Raw genomic sequence first — 15,658 nt, forward strand, 5'->3', positions numbered from 1 at the left:
TGCCAAGACAAACTGTCCAGGAACCACGTTCCCCCGGGGGAATGGTCCCTGCACCCCCAGACAGTCCAGTTAGTGTGGTGCCTTTTCGGCAAAGCGAAAGTCTACCTGTTTGCGTCAAAAGACAATGCTCACCGCCCACTGCGCTGGCCCAAATCTGGCCCAGCCTCCCACTTTATGCTTATCTCTCTGTTACCAGAGGTAATCAAGAGGATCAGGGAAACCCGCCACTCGGTGCTCCTTATAGCCCCGCGCTGGGAGAATCCAACCTGGTTGCCGGAGCTGATGCGGCTGTCTCACACAGCCCCTTGGCCGATTCCGGTGAGGAGAGATCTCCTCTCTCTCAAGCCCGCGGCTCAATCTGGCATCCCCATCCAGAGCGCTGGTCTCTGCACGTATGGTTAATCAACGGATACCCGTTGTCCTGCCAGAAGGAGTGATGAACACGATAACGCAATCCAGAGCTCCATCTACGAGGCGGCCTTACGTGTCTAAATGATCGGTGTTCTCTGGTGCGCTGATAGAGATCTAGACCACGAACGTGTGGGGTCCCGGGGTTGCTTGGCTTCCTTCAAGAGCTGTTGGATAAGGGCAGGTCCCCATCCACGCTTAAAGTTTATGTGGCGGCCGTTGCAGCGTTCGCTGAGTCGACGCGCGGCCAGTCAGTAGGAAGAAACAAGCTCGTCATCCGCTTCTTTAGAGGAGCTAGACGGATGAATCCCCCGTGACCCCCGTCGGTTCCCATATGGGATCTTTCATTGGTCCTGGAGGCCCTGAAAGCTTTCCCCGTGGATCTAAAGTACCTCTCGCTCAAAGCCGTTTTTCTGACAGCTCTGTCATCAGTTAAAGGTGTGGGGGATTTACACGCGCTATCTTGTAGCGCTGCGTGTCTTGAGTTTGGGCCAAATGACTCTAAAGTCATCCTTAAGCCAAGACATGGTTATGTCCCTAAAGTATTGGGCACATCCTTCAGAGCGCAGGTCATTTCTCTTTCGGCTCTGCCAGCATCTGATAGTGAGGGTGATGTTAATCTTCTCTGCCCCGTCAGGGCGCTGAGGGCTTACATTATGCCTCTTTCAGGCGTTCGGGAACAGCTCTTTGTCTCGCTCGGTGGGCGCACCAAGGGTCTCGCCACCTCGAAACAGAGCCTGTCCAGATGGATAGTGGAAGCTATCACATCTGCTTATGAGTCTAAAGGTCTGCAATGCCCCTTGGGCATCAGGGCGCATTCCACCAGAGGCATGGCCTGGTCGTGGGCTTGGTCCAGCGGAATTTCCATTCAAGACATTTGTAAGGCGGCAGGCTGGGCCTCTCCTCCACATTTGTTAGGTTTTATAACCTGGAAGTTCCCGCCTTGCAGGCTAGACTTCTGTCAGTGTGAGCGGTGTGTTTATCCTGCCCAGATTATCATGCGCAGACTACTCTCACGCGACGTTAGCTCTCCTGGTTGAGCTGCACTATATGGTGAATAGTTACATGGACCGGCGACGCCGCTCTGTATACCCTGTATGTGCTTATAACATGTGCTGGCCCGCATTGCTGGCCACCTGTTTCCCACTTATCTATGTTCCCTGGGACCCCTGGGACTCATGAAGTGGAGGCTGGGCGTGCACGGCGTTGACAATGGGTTCCCGAAGCATAAGCTAGCTTAGGCAATACGAGAGAACTCTCGTAAGAGAACGTACTCGGTTACATACGTAACCTCGGTTTTCTCTAAAAGAGGGAACGAGTATTGCGTAACCCGACCATGCAGGCGCCACGAGCGATTTCGCTTCAGCTGATGAAACCAGTGACGCAGCCTCTGAGCCCGACTTTTATACGCAAAGCCACCCCCATTTTGGCGGGCTGTGACGCGTAGAGGGCGCAAAGCGCCCTCATTGGGCGTGATGTCACGCGCCAGGCTCAGTGGTAGGCTGCAGCAGTTGCCGCACGGTAGCCAATGAGCACGCAAGATGGCCTGCTCTAGGTCTGCTGGCTGCTGCACTGCGTTGACAATAAATGCTAAATTAAGGATAATTTTTGGCTTCAATATCTCGAGAAAAGATTACTTTACCCGTAGCGTAAGCTAGCTTACGCAATACTCGTTCCCTCTTCTAGAGAGAACCGAGGTTACGTATGTAACAGAGTACGTTATATTTTGCTCCAAAACAAATAAGAAAAACAAGAAATGTAGTTTTTTTGCATTATTATTATTATTATTATTAATTTCATGACAATTAAGTACATTTTCTCCAATAATTCTTCCCCATTTCTAATTATCAATACACCAGTGTGAATTCACTACCATATATATATATATATATATATATATACATAATGTATACTGTAAGTACTTTGCAATGGAAATAATATAGTATTTCTATTCTAGCCCAAACAAACGTATACATAAACAAACGCCCTTTGCATTGCGCACGTTATATTCAGAAAAATATCCATTTCATAGCTCAAGATTCTGTTCTACAACGTTAAATGAATGTAATACATCTCGAAATCCATTAAACTCACAAACACTGAATAAACGTCTTTATCGAAAGACTGGGTGATTTATTAAGTAGGCTATTATGTTGTGTAATATTTGGAGGAGCAGCATGCATTTTGATGAGAAAATGTCATTCAGTGTCATACAATGTAATGTGACTATATATCAGCCTGAGGCACAAGTTAACATGAGTCCAGCTCTTCCCATAATAAAACAAAGAAGACTTTTGAATTATTCCTACATCAATTTGTACACGATAAGCTGACTGCTTTTCTTATCGCAGTTCGAGTCCTGAGTATTAGTCTCATATCAAGTATGAGTTTATAGTCGTTTATGTTAAACAAACTTTTGCCATTAAAAAGATTAATCTCTACAATAATATCAGCATCATGTAGTGCAAATATTTAATTGTAATGGGCGTATTGCACAGGCTTCACGTCTGGCGTAAGGTCTGAACTTAACACAGTAACCAGTTAAACCGTAACACGGAGCGTCTATTTGGTCAGGAGAATATAAAACTTTAGATCAGGGGTTTTTAACTTCAGTCGTAATCTTTACAAAGAGTAAAGATAAAGCAGCTAACAAGGTCTACGCGTGTTAATTTGAATAGTTTGTTTTCCCCCACGGCATAAACGGATATGATTTTTTCATTGGCGTTCCCACTTAGGACTAGACAATATGACCTCAAAATCTCTACATTTTACCTCGATTACATAGTTCATAGGTTTGTACTGTAAATATGATCAACTATTAAAGGTGGTATATTTTTTTTATTTTACAATATTTGAAGAAAACAAACTTCGATTTTAGCTTGAGAAAGCCCAAACCTTGAACCAGGACTCGAACTCGGGTCACCTGAATCCCTTGAATGTTCAAATTGGCAAGCCTTAAAACACATACAATTGACAAACTTTTGTGAGGTTTCAGTTTTCCTCCATGTTGCTTCTATGCCGCTGACTGGATGGTGCGAACTCACGTGACTACACATGCAGTAGTATATTTTTAAGGGGAAAGTATTAACAAGCTTAAGAAAACGAAATAACCGGTTAGATGTTATGAATTGCTATTTCGATTACTTTTGGATTATTCGTCCAGCCTACAATAATGGTAATTTAGGGTGTAATTGTCTAATTGTCATGAAAAATAAAGCCACAATGAAAAAAGATCTATGAATAGCCATAAAAATTATGGGTAACACTTTAGGGTAAGAGTACATGAATTATCATAAATGCATGCATTAATTCTGCATTCATTCATGTATTAATATCTCATGAATCATCAGGTACTAACACAAGTTCAACATTTTTCATTCATGACTTCATGGATGAAAAACACCTTAATTAAAACATTACCTAAGATGAGCACATCATCATGAGTTATGATTTATTACGCATGATCATGATGTTTTCTTTGTTCACAGTTATGCCACCATTAATAGCACATTGTTCATCAGTGTTTCAAAGGACTAGTCACCACTTTAGTTGAGGGGCCACACACATGATGAAGTCCTTGATAGATAATGCTTAGTTAATGATGACTACTGTATTTGAATGTCAACAGAATTTGTGTGCTATGAGTTGCGATTGGTCTATTTTGGGGTCTGTCCAATACAGTAGTCATCATTAACTAAGCATTATCTACCAATGACTTCATCATGTGTGTGGCCCCTCAACTAAAGTGTTGACTAGGTCACTGACCTAGACAAAGAACAAAGAAAACATAATGATCATGCATAATAAATCATAATTCATGATGATGTGCTGATCTTAGTTAATGTTTTAATTAAGGCGTTGTTCATCCATGAAATCATGAATGAAAAACGTTGAACTCGTGTTAGTTCCTGATGATTCATGAGATATTAATGCATGAATGAATGCAGAATTAATGCATGAATTTATACATGAATTCATGATAATTCATGTACCCTTACCGTAAAGTGTTACCAAATTATGTTTCATTTTCTTTATGCTAATATATTTTGGGGCTGAAATATGACCCTGACAAGTTCTTGACTTGTCCGATTGAGAATTTCTATATTACACTCATTCATTCACAGCCGTTCTGATACAGATCTCGTGTTGATTGTCTCGAGTGTAATGAGCTGCTAATCTCAGCTTTCCTGAAAAGAGTCCTGCATTGAGAGAGTTCTGATGTGTTTCACTTCAGCGAGCACAGATAAAGTGAATATACTCTCTGATTGTTTTCATCTATGTTCTGCTTCATCAGCTGCGAATATAAAGCTGCACTTTTGCAGTCTGTAATGAAATATTTTTCACCGGCGCTGCAGGGTTTCAATGATTTCTCATTTGTTTGCACGAAATAAAAAAATATTTTGGCTCTTGGAAAATGTACTTGAGTCAAATTTATTTGAGCACAATAACAAGAACCATTTGTTCTGGGGGTCTCGTGGCAATAAAAACATCTTTGACTTATAGCTCAGCTCTGAGTGAGACAATACAGCCTTTTTTGAAAAGTCATAAAGAATATACTGATTTCTAGCTGTTGGTCTGTGTCTGGAAATGTATTCAGAGCAAAAGTGCTTGTAAAATCACACTACTCAGAGATTTAGGTTGCTTAAGGGGAACCAACCAGACTATTTTATTTAGTAGACATACTTTAAATGAGATCACAGCCATGATTTGCCCCTGCTGTTAGTTCTAAGCTTGATTCTCGGTTGTGCCGTTTGCAGGCATTTTAATATATGACTGACTATTGTAATTGCAGTTCAATATGAGTTGTAAAAAAGACATCAAATCCAATACAAATAATAAACAGTGATTGATTTTTTTCCCCCTTCATTTCTCCTCCCAGGCTAATATAGTTCATTTACACAGATGTGCACACATTTGCTATTTCGTTTTGTCAAATTTAGTCCTTGCTGAGACATTGACAGCCATTGGCCACAAACATACAGTATGCAAACACAGACACAAATTTGAAGTTTCCTTCAAATGTCGGTGCCATTAAACCACGTTATATTATTAACCTATAAACTGTGCCCTAGTTGCATTATTAATATCATCCTGGCACATTTCAGAATGCAATGGCATGAATCAAGATTATGTAGCTAGAAGCGTTTGTGTACTTGCATGGAATATGTTTTGGGTCTTTGATGTAGATGTATTAAAAGCTGCATTAAAAATGCAATTCTTAAAAACGAGGACTGTACTGAAGTGTTTTTTGTATTATTAATATTTAAGAAAATATTATTTTATGGTTTATAAGAACATATATTAATGAATGAATGAATAAGGCATGTACATATATATATATATATATATATATATATATATATATATATATGTATATATATGTATATTAATATAATACATTTATTTTAATAATATAAATTGTATTTTGTATTATATTTTATTATATAAATTAAATAATTTCTTTAACTGATAATTTATGTAACTGACTTGGTGGAAGCCATTTTGTTTTCATATGACAAGAAAAACATTTTCAGGATTTCAAGTTTCTTATCTTAAAGTTTCTTAATTTATATATAAAAAAAATATATTTAAATAATCTAACTACTTGGCTTGTATTTTTATAAGAATTGTCATCATCTCCTGATTTTCTTTGTTTGTCATTGACCCAGAGAATTAAGGATTGAGTTGTACAGAGTAGACTGAGGCATGAGGAGATGATGTCACATACACACACACACACACACACATATACACACCTAGCGCTGTCAGCTCATCCATGCCTTGCATCTGATAAAAAAGCGCTTCGTCATTTTAATGACTGACAGCTAGAGTGGTCTGAGCAGGCAAATCAGTGAAGCGCGGCTAAAGAGACAGAGGAAGCCCCGCCCACTGAGAGAACACCGCTAGGCATAGAATGAAAACTCCAACTGTCACAATGCATTATGGGTAATGGAAGAGTGCCCATGCCGTGGTGATATTTATTCCTCCCCTTAGCGTCCGCATTCAGAAACACCAACACGGCACAGGCAGATGAGTGGGCCACATTAGTCAGTTACATAAGGCAAAAGAAGTGCATTCTAATGTATATTCTGATGTTATTTTACATATTCTGAGGTAGTGTTTTCAGTATCTTCTTCGGCTCCTGTACAAGGAAAGGAATAAGTCCAAAATATACCAGCAGAAAAGCAGAGAAATAGAGAGAAAAATGTGTGTGTGCGTGTGTGTGTGTGTGTGTTTGTTTGTGTGTGTGTGTCTGTGTGTGTGTGTGTGTGTGTGTGTGTGTGTTTGTCTTCTCTAATTAATGGCAAAAAGTATGAGACTTTTAGCTCGTTCTGAAGCATTCCGTGAGCTTAGAATTATACAGTTCTATCTCCGTTTAGGGTAGTTCTGAGATATTGAGCATCAAAGTTTTTAAATCCCTGCTATTTTGTGAGATGGAACCTTTTTATTTTATTAATAACTACTAACTAAATATTTTTTTTACAAAAATAACACCACACAGGCATTAATAAACACCTAATGGATAAGAGTATGTCAAAAACTCAATTTCGACCAAAAGTGGAGATAGAACCATATAATTCTAAGCTCACGATTTGTCATCCATGAATGATTCCTCAAATCTAGTTTGTTATTAAGTAGAGCTGTACTGGTATTTTACTAAGTGATCAGACTGTAATCTGTAATAGTAATAAAACACTAATGTAATAGTGAACAAAAACATCTGGACTCTTGAAGCAGTATGCAACACCTTAGTAACCACATAGCAAGTTACTATGTGTTTGCAGAAGTGTTGTTTGTAGTTGCCAGGGCATTGTTATATGGTTGCTAAGTAAGTAGTAAGTATGAGTTGCTATGCTATTTTGCTATGCAGTTGCTACAGAGTTCTGGAGCGGTTGCATAAACCGCTAAGGCTAGTCTTACCAGTTAGTCATCAAATTGTTTTCTTTATGAATGTTCATAACTTTTTAAATCAGTTACACAAAAACATAGATTGGCCTAATTTGATACCAAAAGTTAGACTGACTGCCTCTTGACTAACTGCTACCCAGACAACAACATAGTGTTGACATAGTATCGGCCCAGATCCGGCCCACATCTGGTACAAGTGGATTTGGATTCGGGCCGACACTATGTTGCTGTCTGGGTGGCGGGTCATACTAGATCTAGAGACAAAAGCTGTGTCCCAAGTGACGCACTTTACACTATGTACTTATCAATCCTGTATTGTATGAACTATAAAATGATTTGTCATTCAACATCGGAGACTGATAGTCTCTCCTCCTCCACTATGTAATTAAAGCTGCGGCGGTTGAGTGCATGAAGTATCCAACATTTCACACTTCATGTTTCTGGTTAAATAAGTCGATCATCCGGTTATTTAATACTACTCGCAGCATTTATACTACAAAACGACATAGAATTGGGATTGCTAATTGGGACACACCTGTTGTCTTAACATAATGGCTATGTTTTTGCAACTGGATCCTGAATGGTTGTAGATTCCAGTATTCTGTGTGGATTCTAATAGATACAGCATTATATTACAAAACACCATAGCAACCACATCACAATCAACCATAGCATTAACATGGCAATACTGTGAAAACTTTTTAGGAAGCCATAGAAACTATTACATAGAATACCTTAGAAACGGCATACTGCATACATCATGATTACTGATTTTATAAGTTGTGATTAACCATTTTAAGCATGTGTGTGTTAGTATTTGACTAATTCTGAGGTTTGTGTGTGTGTGTGTGTGTGTGTGTGTGTGTGTGTGTGTGTGTGTGTGTGTGTGTTCTAGGTACAGGAGCTGCAGAATCCTCCTAGAGCCAGTATGGTAGTTAAAGACTGTGTGAAGGCATGTCTGGACTCCACATACAAATACATCTTTGACAACTGCCATGAGCTCTACAACCAGCTCCTGGACCAGGTAAGAGCAGAGACTAACCAGCAGGGTTAAGAAAGGAGCCACAATCATACTAAAGTACATGAATGCAGATAATGTCTCAACAAGGTGCGCTTTAGTGGGCATTGACACAAACTGTCCTCTTCTACGGTTTTCTATTTTCTCTTTTAGGCTTCATGTGATCAGTGCTCAACACTAAGGATGTTTCTAATGGCTTGGTTAGGCTAGTGGTTTAGATTTTTGCTAAATAAATAATGATGGGTGGGTGGATAGATGGATAGAAATTGGCAGGACTTTAAAAAAATGTGTAAATGAAAAAAACGTGTGGCACTGGCCCGATCAGTCCATTGACAATCTGTTAAGTATCAGAAGAACGTCTGTTCGACCTTATTGTCGAGCCCTGGTGTTGAAGTGTATAGCAGCGACCTGAATAATAACACATGCTGTTGAAGAAAACTCAATCTGCGCCTTGAGAATTGAGATTTGTTAAATATGTACAACTAGACGACACTCTTGTAATGCATTTTCTAAGAAATAACATCTGTGATGTGTGGTGTTTCTGGACAAATGATGTGTGTGTGTGTGTGTGTGTGTGTGTGTGTGTGTGTGTGTGTGTGTGTGTGTGTGTGTGTGTGTGTGTGTGTGTGTGTGTGTGTGTGTGTGTGCTATCGCATCGATAGCATTAGTGTGCAGAAACAGAGAGAGAACAGTCTTTCCTCGCTGGAAGAGAGCGTTTCTTCTCACCCCTGTTGTAAAGTACATGCAGTGTTATGACACAATTTCTGATGCTGTAGATGTGTATGTTTGTATAGCGAGTCTCTCATTGCAATGTCACTTCGATCTGATCCCTCCAGTCAGACACAACAATGAAATTTCTCCTGGTCCATCCACATTACACACACACACCAGCGCAGGGGCATTCACGCATTCACACACAACATGATCTGATTCGTTGACCCCTGAATCCTCCGTCACAGGGATCTGCTGTGTGGACCGATGTCACGCTTGCTCAAAGGGTCATTAAAATCTGGTTGTTTTCTCTAGATGTGCTTCAGACTTTCTCCTGTGTCCATATTTCATTGTTTTTTAGTGTATATAGAGAGATAGTTCACCACGAATGAAAAGTCAGTCATCATGTACTAACCCTCATGTTGTTCCAAACCCATCTACATTATGTCACTATTATAAAGAATATTCATGTTGCTCTTTTCTAGATCTTGACCAGAGTTTGTCAACCCCCAAAAGCACAAAAAGAATTGTGATAAAAATGTCGTTCATATGACTTATGTGCTATATTCCAAGAAGCCACTAAGTCTTCTAAAGCCATATGATAGCTTTTTGTTGTTTTTGAACACCCACAATAAATGGTTTTATTTAAAGGTGACATATTTTGACCCTTTTCACAAGTTGTAATATAAATCTATGGTGTCCCCAGAATGTGTCTGTGAAATGTCAGCTCAAAGTTCCCCCCAGATCAAATTTGCCCCTTTTTGGGTGTGAACAAAATCATCCAAAATCCCAGAAATAATCAGTAGCAAGTGAAGCCTCACGGAGAGACTCAGGAAGAGGTTGCAGCTTTTAGAAGCACCTGGGCGTTTCTGAATGGTTAGTGGATACATTTATGTAGTTGTTGTGGAGTTACATTGATTCATGTCATTGACTTGCATTTACCGTAATGTTTAACGTTTACACAAGTTGACACAGTTCCCTGAGGTCTTAAGACAGCTGTGACATGTTTTGGTCCAATACTGTTCTGTGCTTGTCTGTGCAGCAACGACAGAGCAGTTTGCATGCTTTGCTCAAACTTCTGCCATTGCGTTAGAACTGGTTACACTGTTGTCACTTCCGAAAACCAAATGGTGGTGCCGTGGGTGGAAACGTGCCGATTAAGGGGAGCAAAATCTGATCGGCTTATTTTTTGACATGCTTGCAGAGAAAGGCTTACCAAGACAAAGTTACTGGTTGTCACTTTTCACTTTTTCTGGGTTGGTAGATGCACCGGAGACCCGATTATAGCACTTAAACATGAAAAAAGTCAGATTTTCATGATATGTCACTTAAAGAAATGTTTAGCTGATGTATTTAAAAAGTCATTCATTTTTTCCACTCTCTCTCACTCTCGCTCGTATCCAAGGTAAATCATCACCACTGTCGTCCCTTACATGTGTTTTGTTGACCTAATGACATCGTCATTGGCTAAAATGTTTTCCTCGGTTGCTTTACTTCCAAGTACGCACCTGAGTCCGAGCCTTTACATTCACGCGAATTACGCTACAGTTCCAGTGCAACTGAACTCAGATCACCTGCTACAGATAGTCTCGAGTTCAGCCCTCCTGGTCTGTATGACAGCTTTCACATTACCAATTTTTCATGCGAACCGTGCCCTGTTTCCAACTAAAATGCAAGTGTGAAAGCACTCTTACTTTCTTTAGTTCAATAGCACTGCACCTTTTGGGCTGATCTCGCACATACTTGTTTTTGTTGCTCCAAAGTCTCATTCATCCTGAAAAAAACAAACATTTTTGGCAGCTTGTGAGTTCTGTGCTACTGCTGCTCAACATTTACACTCATTCAAATTATTTACATTTACTGTTTAATATACAGGAAAATCGAACTTTTTGCAGGTTCCTTTAAAACATATCCATCTGATGCACACAAACATGACCAGAAATTAACTAAATAACATGTTTCGAACGGATGAATTGACTTTTTGCAACTTTCAGGCATTAAGGAAATTTCAGGTGTTTGGAAATGAGTATTTGCTGGGTTGATAGTTAGTGCTACTTCCAAAGTTTTCCTGGCACAGTCTTTAAATCTTTTTAATGCATCTGAGTTTTTCGAGCGTGTGTCTTCCTGAAGGTATTCCCCTGGCGATGGCAGATGACTCAGATCTCTAAACTGTGGGATTCAGTTTATTCATATCAGTTTCTGTTTGTTTGCAAAAGAGAGACGTCTCACTTTGTTCTCCTGCGTCAAATATGTTTTCATCTACAAATAATCAATTTATTCTTGTATTAAATCAGTATGGTAGGTTTAGCTAAATCATCCTGTTTCTTTTGACAGATTGCAAAGAAACAAAATAGTTTTTTCTTCTGGACAAAAAAAGAGCGATAATTTAAGACTTATCCAATTATTTTTGCTTACAGAAAATGAATTCTGTTTTTAGGACCATTTCAATTTTTTGCAAAAGGTGATTATTTTTATGACAGTTAAGCACAGTTTTTACAATTTATTTATGTTCTCTGGGATCACCATTATATGGAAAAAGAAAAATACCATCCATGTATTATTTTAGTAATATTTATTTAAAATGTTAATAATTATTATTTTTTAATTAAATGTGTTTGCTTTTATTTTCATTTAAATTGCTTTTTTGTTCTAATTTTGTTGTGGTTTTGTTAGTTTTATTCATTTTTTAATTATATTTCCATTTAGCTTTAACTTAATTTTGGTACTTCATCTTTTATTTAAGTTAGTTGCCAATGAAGTATATTTAAAAATATAATATTTCAAGAATATTAATATTTTATTTTACTTATTTATTTTTATTTCTGCATTCTTTTAATTAACAAAAGCTATTTTTAACCATAACTATTTTTTTTAGCAATAGTAAACTAACACTGATCATATCCTACAGAAATAGGAGTGTTTCTGTGTTTATACGTTCATCGAGCTCTCTATGGCAGGACTGGAAAACACACATTCATCCACAGCGACTGAACTAAAACGTGTAACTCCTCAGCAGCGCCCAGAGAACTTACATCAGCCCTAAATAACAGCTCGGATTCCCCGAACAGAACGCAGCTAAAATTACGAGCCAGAGTTTCACTCTCGCTGGTGGAGAGGCTTATTTTTAGTTGCAGAACTGACCCATCTTCTTCTTTAACTGAGGCAACGGCCCCATGAAGAGGAAAATAGGCTTTTATTTGGTGCTACAGGAATGGGCACATTGAATGTTCTTCCTCTTGATGTCTTATATATAAAATATAGCGGCATCACTAAGAAGTGGGTTGGTATGTTATATAATCATGTCAAAAAGCTCTTAAGACACGTGCAAGGTGGGGTCGGAAACAACAAAATCCTGTTAGTGAGATGTGAATGAAGGAGATCCATAGAAAAGAGAGAGAGAGAGAGAGAGAGAGAGAGAGAGAGAGAGAGAGAGAGAGAGAGAGAGAGAGAGGGAGAGAGGGAGAGAAAGAGGGAGGCTGAAAAAGAACAAAGAAACAAGGTTGGTGGAAATAAAATGATGAAGAAACTGACAGAAAATATTGATTGACTATATGGCAAGAGAAATGTCAAGTTTGAGTAGTAAGATTTAATTAAAACATTTTTTTTCAAACTTTTATCCAACCATCTATGAATGATTGCGTATGTGAGGCACTGTATTATCTATTTGACTTTCCAAAAAAAGTAGAAAAATAAATAAGGTTTTGCACAAAGAAATTAAGCTTATTGTATCAGCCTATTTTATTATTATTTTCTGACAGTTAACCACAGTTTTTTAATACTATAAAATAAATTACATTCCATAATATATAATAAATGATATTTAATGAGTTTTAATGATACAACTAATACTATTTTATTGTAATTGTATTGTAATATTCATAAAAAAATAAAAATAAAAAAATAAATAAAAATAATTCTGATTTAAATAAAAAAAAAAAAATTATTTATTACAGTTGTGAACCACCAAACAAAAGAAATTTTAAAAAATGCAAAAGTAAAGTGGGGAGGACAGGTGGGGCAAATTAATCAATAATCAGGTAACAAGATGGGAGGGGCTAGACAATTGACTGGATATATATATATATATATATATATATATATATATATATATATATATATATATATATATATTACACATATATATTACTATTTTTGTGATGACGTGGTCTGTTGTTTTCATGAGATTCACCAATCTAGGCTACCAAAGAAAGAGAGAGATTAACCACTTTACATTTTCATTTATGTTCTTATTAAAAGCATTTTCCTACCAAAGTGATGTTGAAATAAATTGCACATATTGCATAAGTAGCAATTAGCAGGACAGGTAGATGTGATTTACACGGTGTACGCTATTTTCACACCTAAAAGAACACCACCAGAAACCCACAATAAAGTGAACCCCTCAAAGCACCCTTTAATGAAAGCTAAGAGTTAATTACAGTGATATGCAGAGGTCTATATGATTATAGAGAGATAGTTTACATCTAACTACTTTGAGCAGAATGTCTCTATATGTTTACTTTTCTATAACCATATAAATTAGACAAAACAAAATGAATGATTTGTTTTTATGCTAAATGCAGATTATCTTCTTAGTAGGGGTGTATGATATGTCTTTATGTGTTTTCTCTAAAGTTTCAAAAGACATCTCAACAATGTCTCAAACTGTGCTCAGATTTGCGAAGATACCAAAGTCTGGTAAAATGGAAAGAATAGTAAAATGCTGTTTTGTGTTGAATTTAGTCTCATGAGCAATGAAAAAGCAACCTCTGAGCAGTAAAATAAGGGTTGATGTAAGATCTGGATCTTTGGAGCTCAGGCTAAAAAATGACTCCAAACCTGCTGCAGGGCCTCATTTTAGAGATAATCACCAAACACTGGGATTTTATTGAAGGCAGAAATAACCACACAGAAAAGACAGAGATAATTTGGAGTGGTCCATCTTCAGCGAGGGGGGTGGGGGGGGTGAAGGGTCAATCTCTCAGGAGGATTAGCACACTGAAGCTCCAATCTTGTGTGTGTGTGTGTGTGTGCGTGTGCGTGTGCGTGTGCGTGTGCGTGTGCGTGTCACAAACTGCTCTGAGATACAAAGGTTGAGGATCCAAATGCTGTATTTATTGAACAGGGTAATCCAAAGACGTAATCCATATAACTGGCAAGGGTCATACACAAACAATACAAACAATAACAGATCAGGGCTGAGGCAAAGAGAGAAATCCGAGGGAACAGGCTGAGAATAAAGAGAACCAGGACACGGGAGAAACAGGATGCAAACACACTCAGAAATGCAGTAGTGACACTAAACAAGACTTTGCAGGGAATGAATGTGAAAACCAGGCAATTATAGGGTGAGTAAAAGAAGGTAATGAGACACAGTTGGATGCAATTAGGGATGATGTGTCCAGGCAGAGAGTTATGGGAAATGTAGTTTCAATAGGTAATGACAATAGTCCAGTGTGGAGGGGTAATGATGGATAATCTCACTGGTAATCATGTGTGTGTGTGTGTGTGTGTGTGTGTGTGTGTGTGTGTGTGTGTGTGTGTGTGTGTGTGTGTGTGTGTGTGTGTGTGTTATGGCAATATTCCCTTTTGTCATATGGGTTATGCTATCTCCATTCATGTCATCACACTCTTTTGTGTGGAGGTACAGTATATTAGTTCCCTTTCGTCCTGGGAACTCCGACGTGTCATCGGGGGGGTTCCCTGACGAATTGGGATCACGCTAGGGAGACCAATTGCCTTCGAGTAAATTAAAACGAGCCAATGAAAATTGGCATGCAAGATTTGCATTCCACGACCCGCCTACCAGCGCGGGTATAAAAGGCGGAAGTAAACATTGCGCAATGCTTTTAGCTTCGGAGCCGACCGATTGTGTCCTCTCTGAGTGAGTGAGCTTTAAGATTGTATTTTTCTTACGGCTACGAGTCAGCTGTTTCGGGAGGGGATCTCTCTGTGTTGGTGAGATGGCGTTTCAGCACATCTTTTAATTCAAGAGCTGTTTTCACAGCTGGTAAACGGTTGAGTGCGCACAGCGGGCTTGCAGTTTCCCCGCTGTGTTGCCGCGTTGGGTCCCTGTGTGCTACAGCACGATAGAGTACTTTCTTCCTGAAAGAGCAACACGAGTGAAGATCGTGTCCTTTTCAGGATGACGTTTCACTCGTGTGTTTCCGGATGCGATCGTTTCCTGTCCTTATTTGACGGCCACGTTCATTGTTTCACATGTCTTATCAGTATGTGAGACTACGTTCATGGGTGGTTCATGTTCTCTTAGGAGTGCATGACCACGTCGGCACGTTGTTCATCTCCCCTTTCTCGTAAAGGCTTGAGCCGCTCAGCGTGCCGTGTGCCGCCGAGCGCCGGCTGACAGCGCGGGTTGTCACGGCAACCCAGCGTGCGTCATTCGGCGCTCAAGATGCGCGGTCAAGATCAAGACTCGCGTGCCTCTATGAGGTGAGTCCCTTTGCTTATTTCCCGATCTAGTTTCTCTTCTAGTGCACCAGAGGAGGGCTACTTTGGCAAATAACATTGGTGATCTGAGGGAACCACTCACTCCTCTAGCGCATCGCAAACATGCTGAGACTGTGTTCGTGGGTGGTTTATGCTTTCTTATGA

General features: G+C 39.1%; 1 protein-coding gene and 1 long non-coding RNA gene across 3 annotated transcripts in view; one reads left to right on the forward strand and one right to left on the reverse strand.

Moving 5' to 3' along the window:
• The window catches only part of LOC143697004 (uncharacterized), a 222,041-nt gene that overhangs the window by 172,322 nt on the left and 34,061 nt on the right, over nucleotides 1–15,658 (reverse strand). The window lies entirely within an intron of this gene.
• unc13c (unc-13 homolog C (C. elegans)) overlaps nucleotides 1–15,658 on the forward strand; it is a 265,168-nt gene that overhangs the window by 109,447 nt on the left and 140,063 nt on the right. For both annotated transcript variants that reach the window (XM_077193956.1, XM_077193957.1), the window contains exon 16: nucleotides 8,213–8,341. In XM_077193956.1, coding sequence (XP_077050071.1) covers nucleotides 8,213–8,341 — 129 coding nt within the window. The remainder of the gene's footprint in view (nucleotides 1–8,212; nucleotides 8,342–15,658) is intronic.

Source organism: Siphateles boraxobius, unplaced genomic scaffold, assembly GCF_051911475.1.
Source record: "Siphateles boraxobius isolate OS27281-9 unplaced genomic scaffold, OSU_SipBor_1 31, whole genome shotgun sequence".
Lineage (NCBI taxonomy): Eukaryota > Metazoa > Chordata > Actinopteri > Cypriniformes > Leuciscidae > Siphateles > Siphateles boraxobius.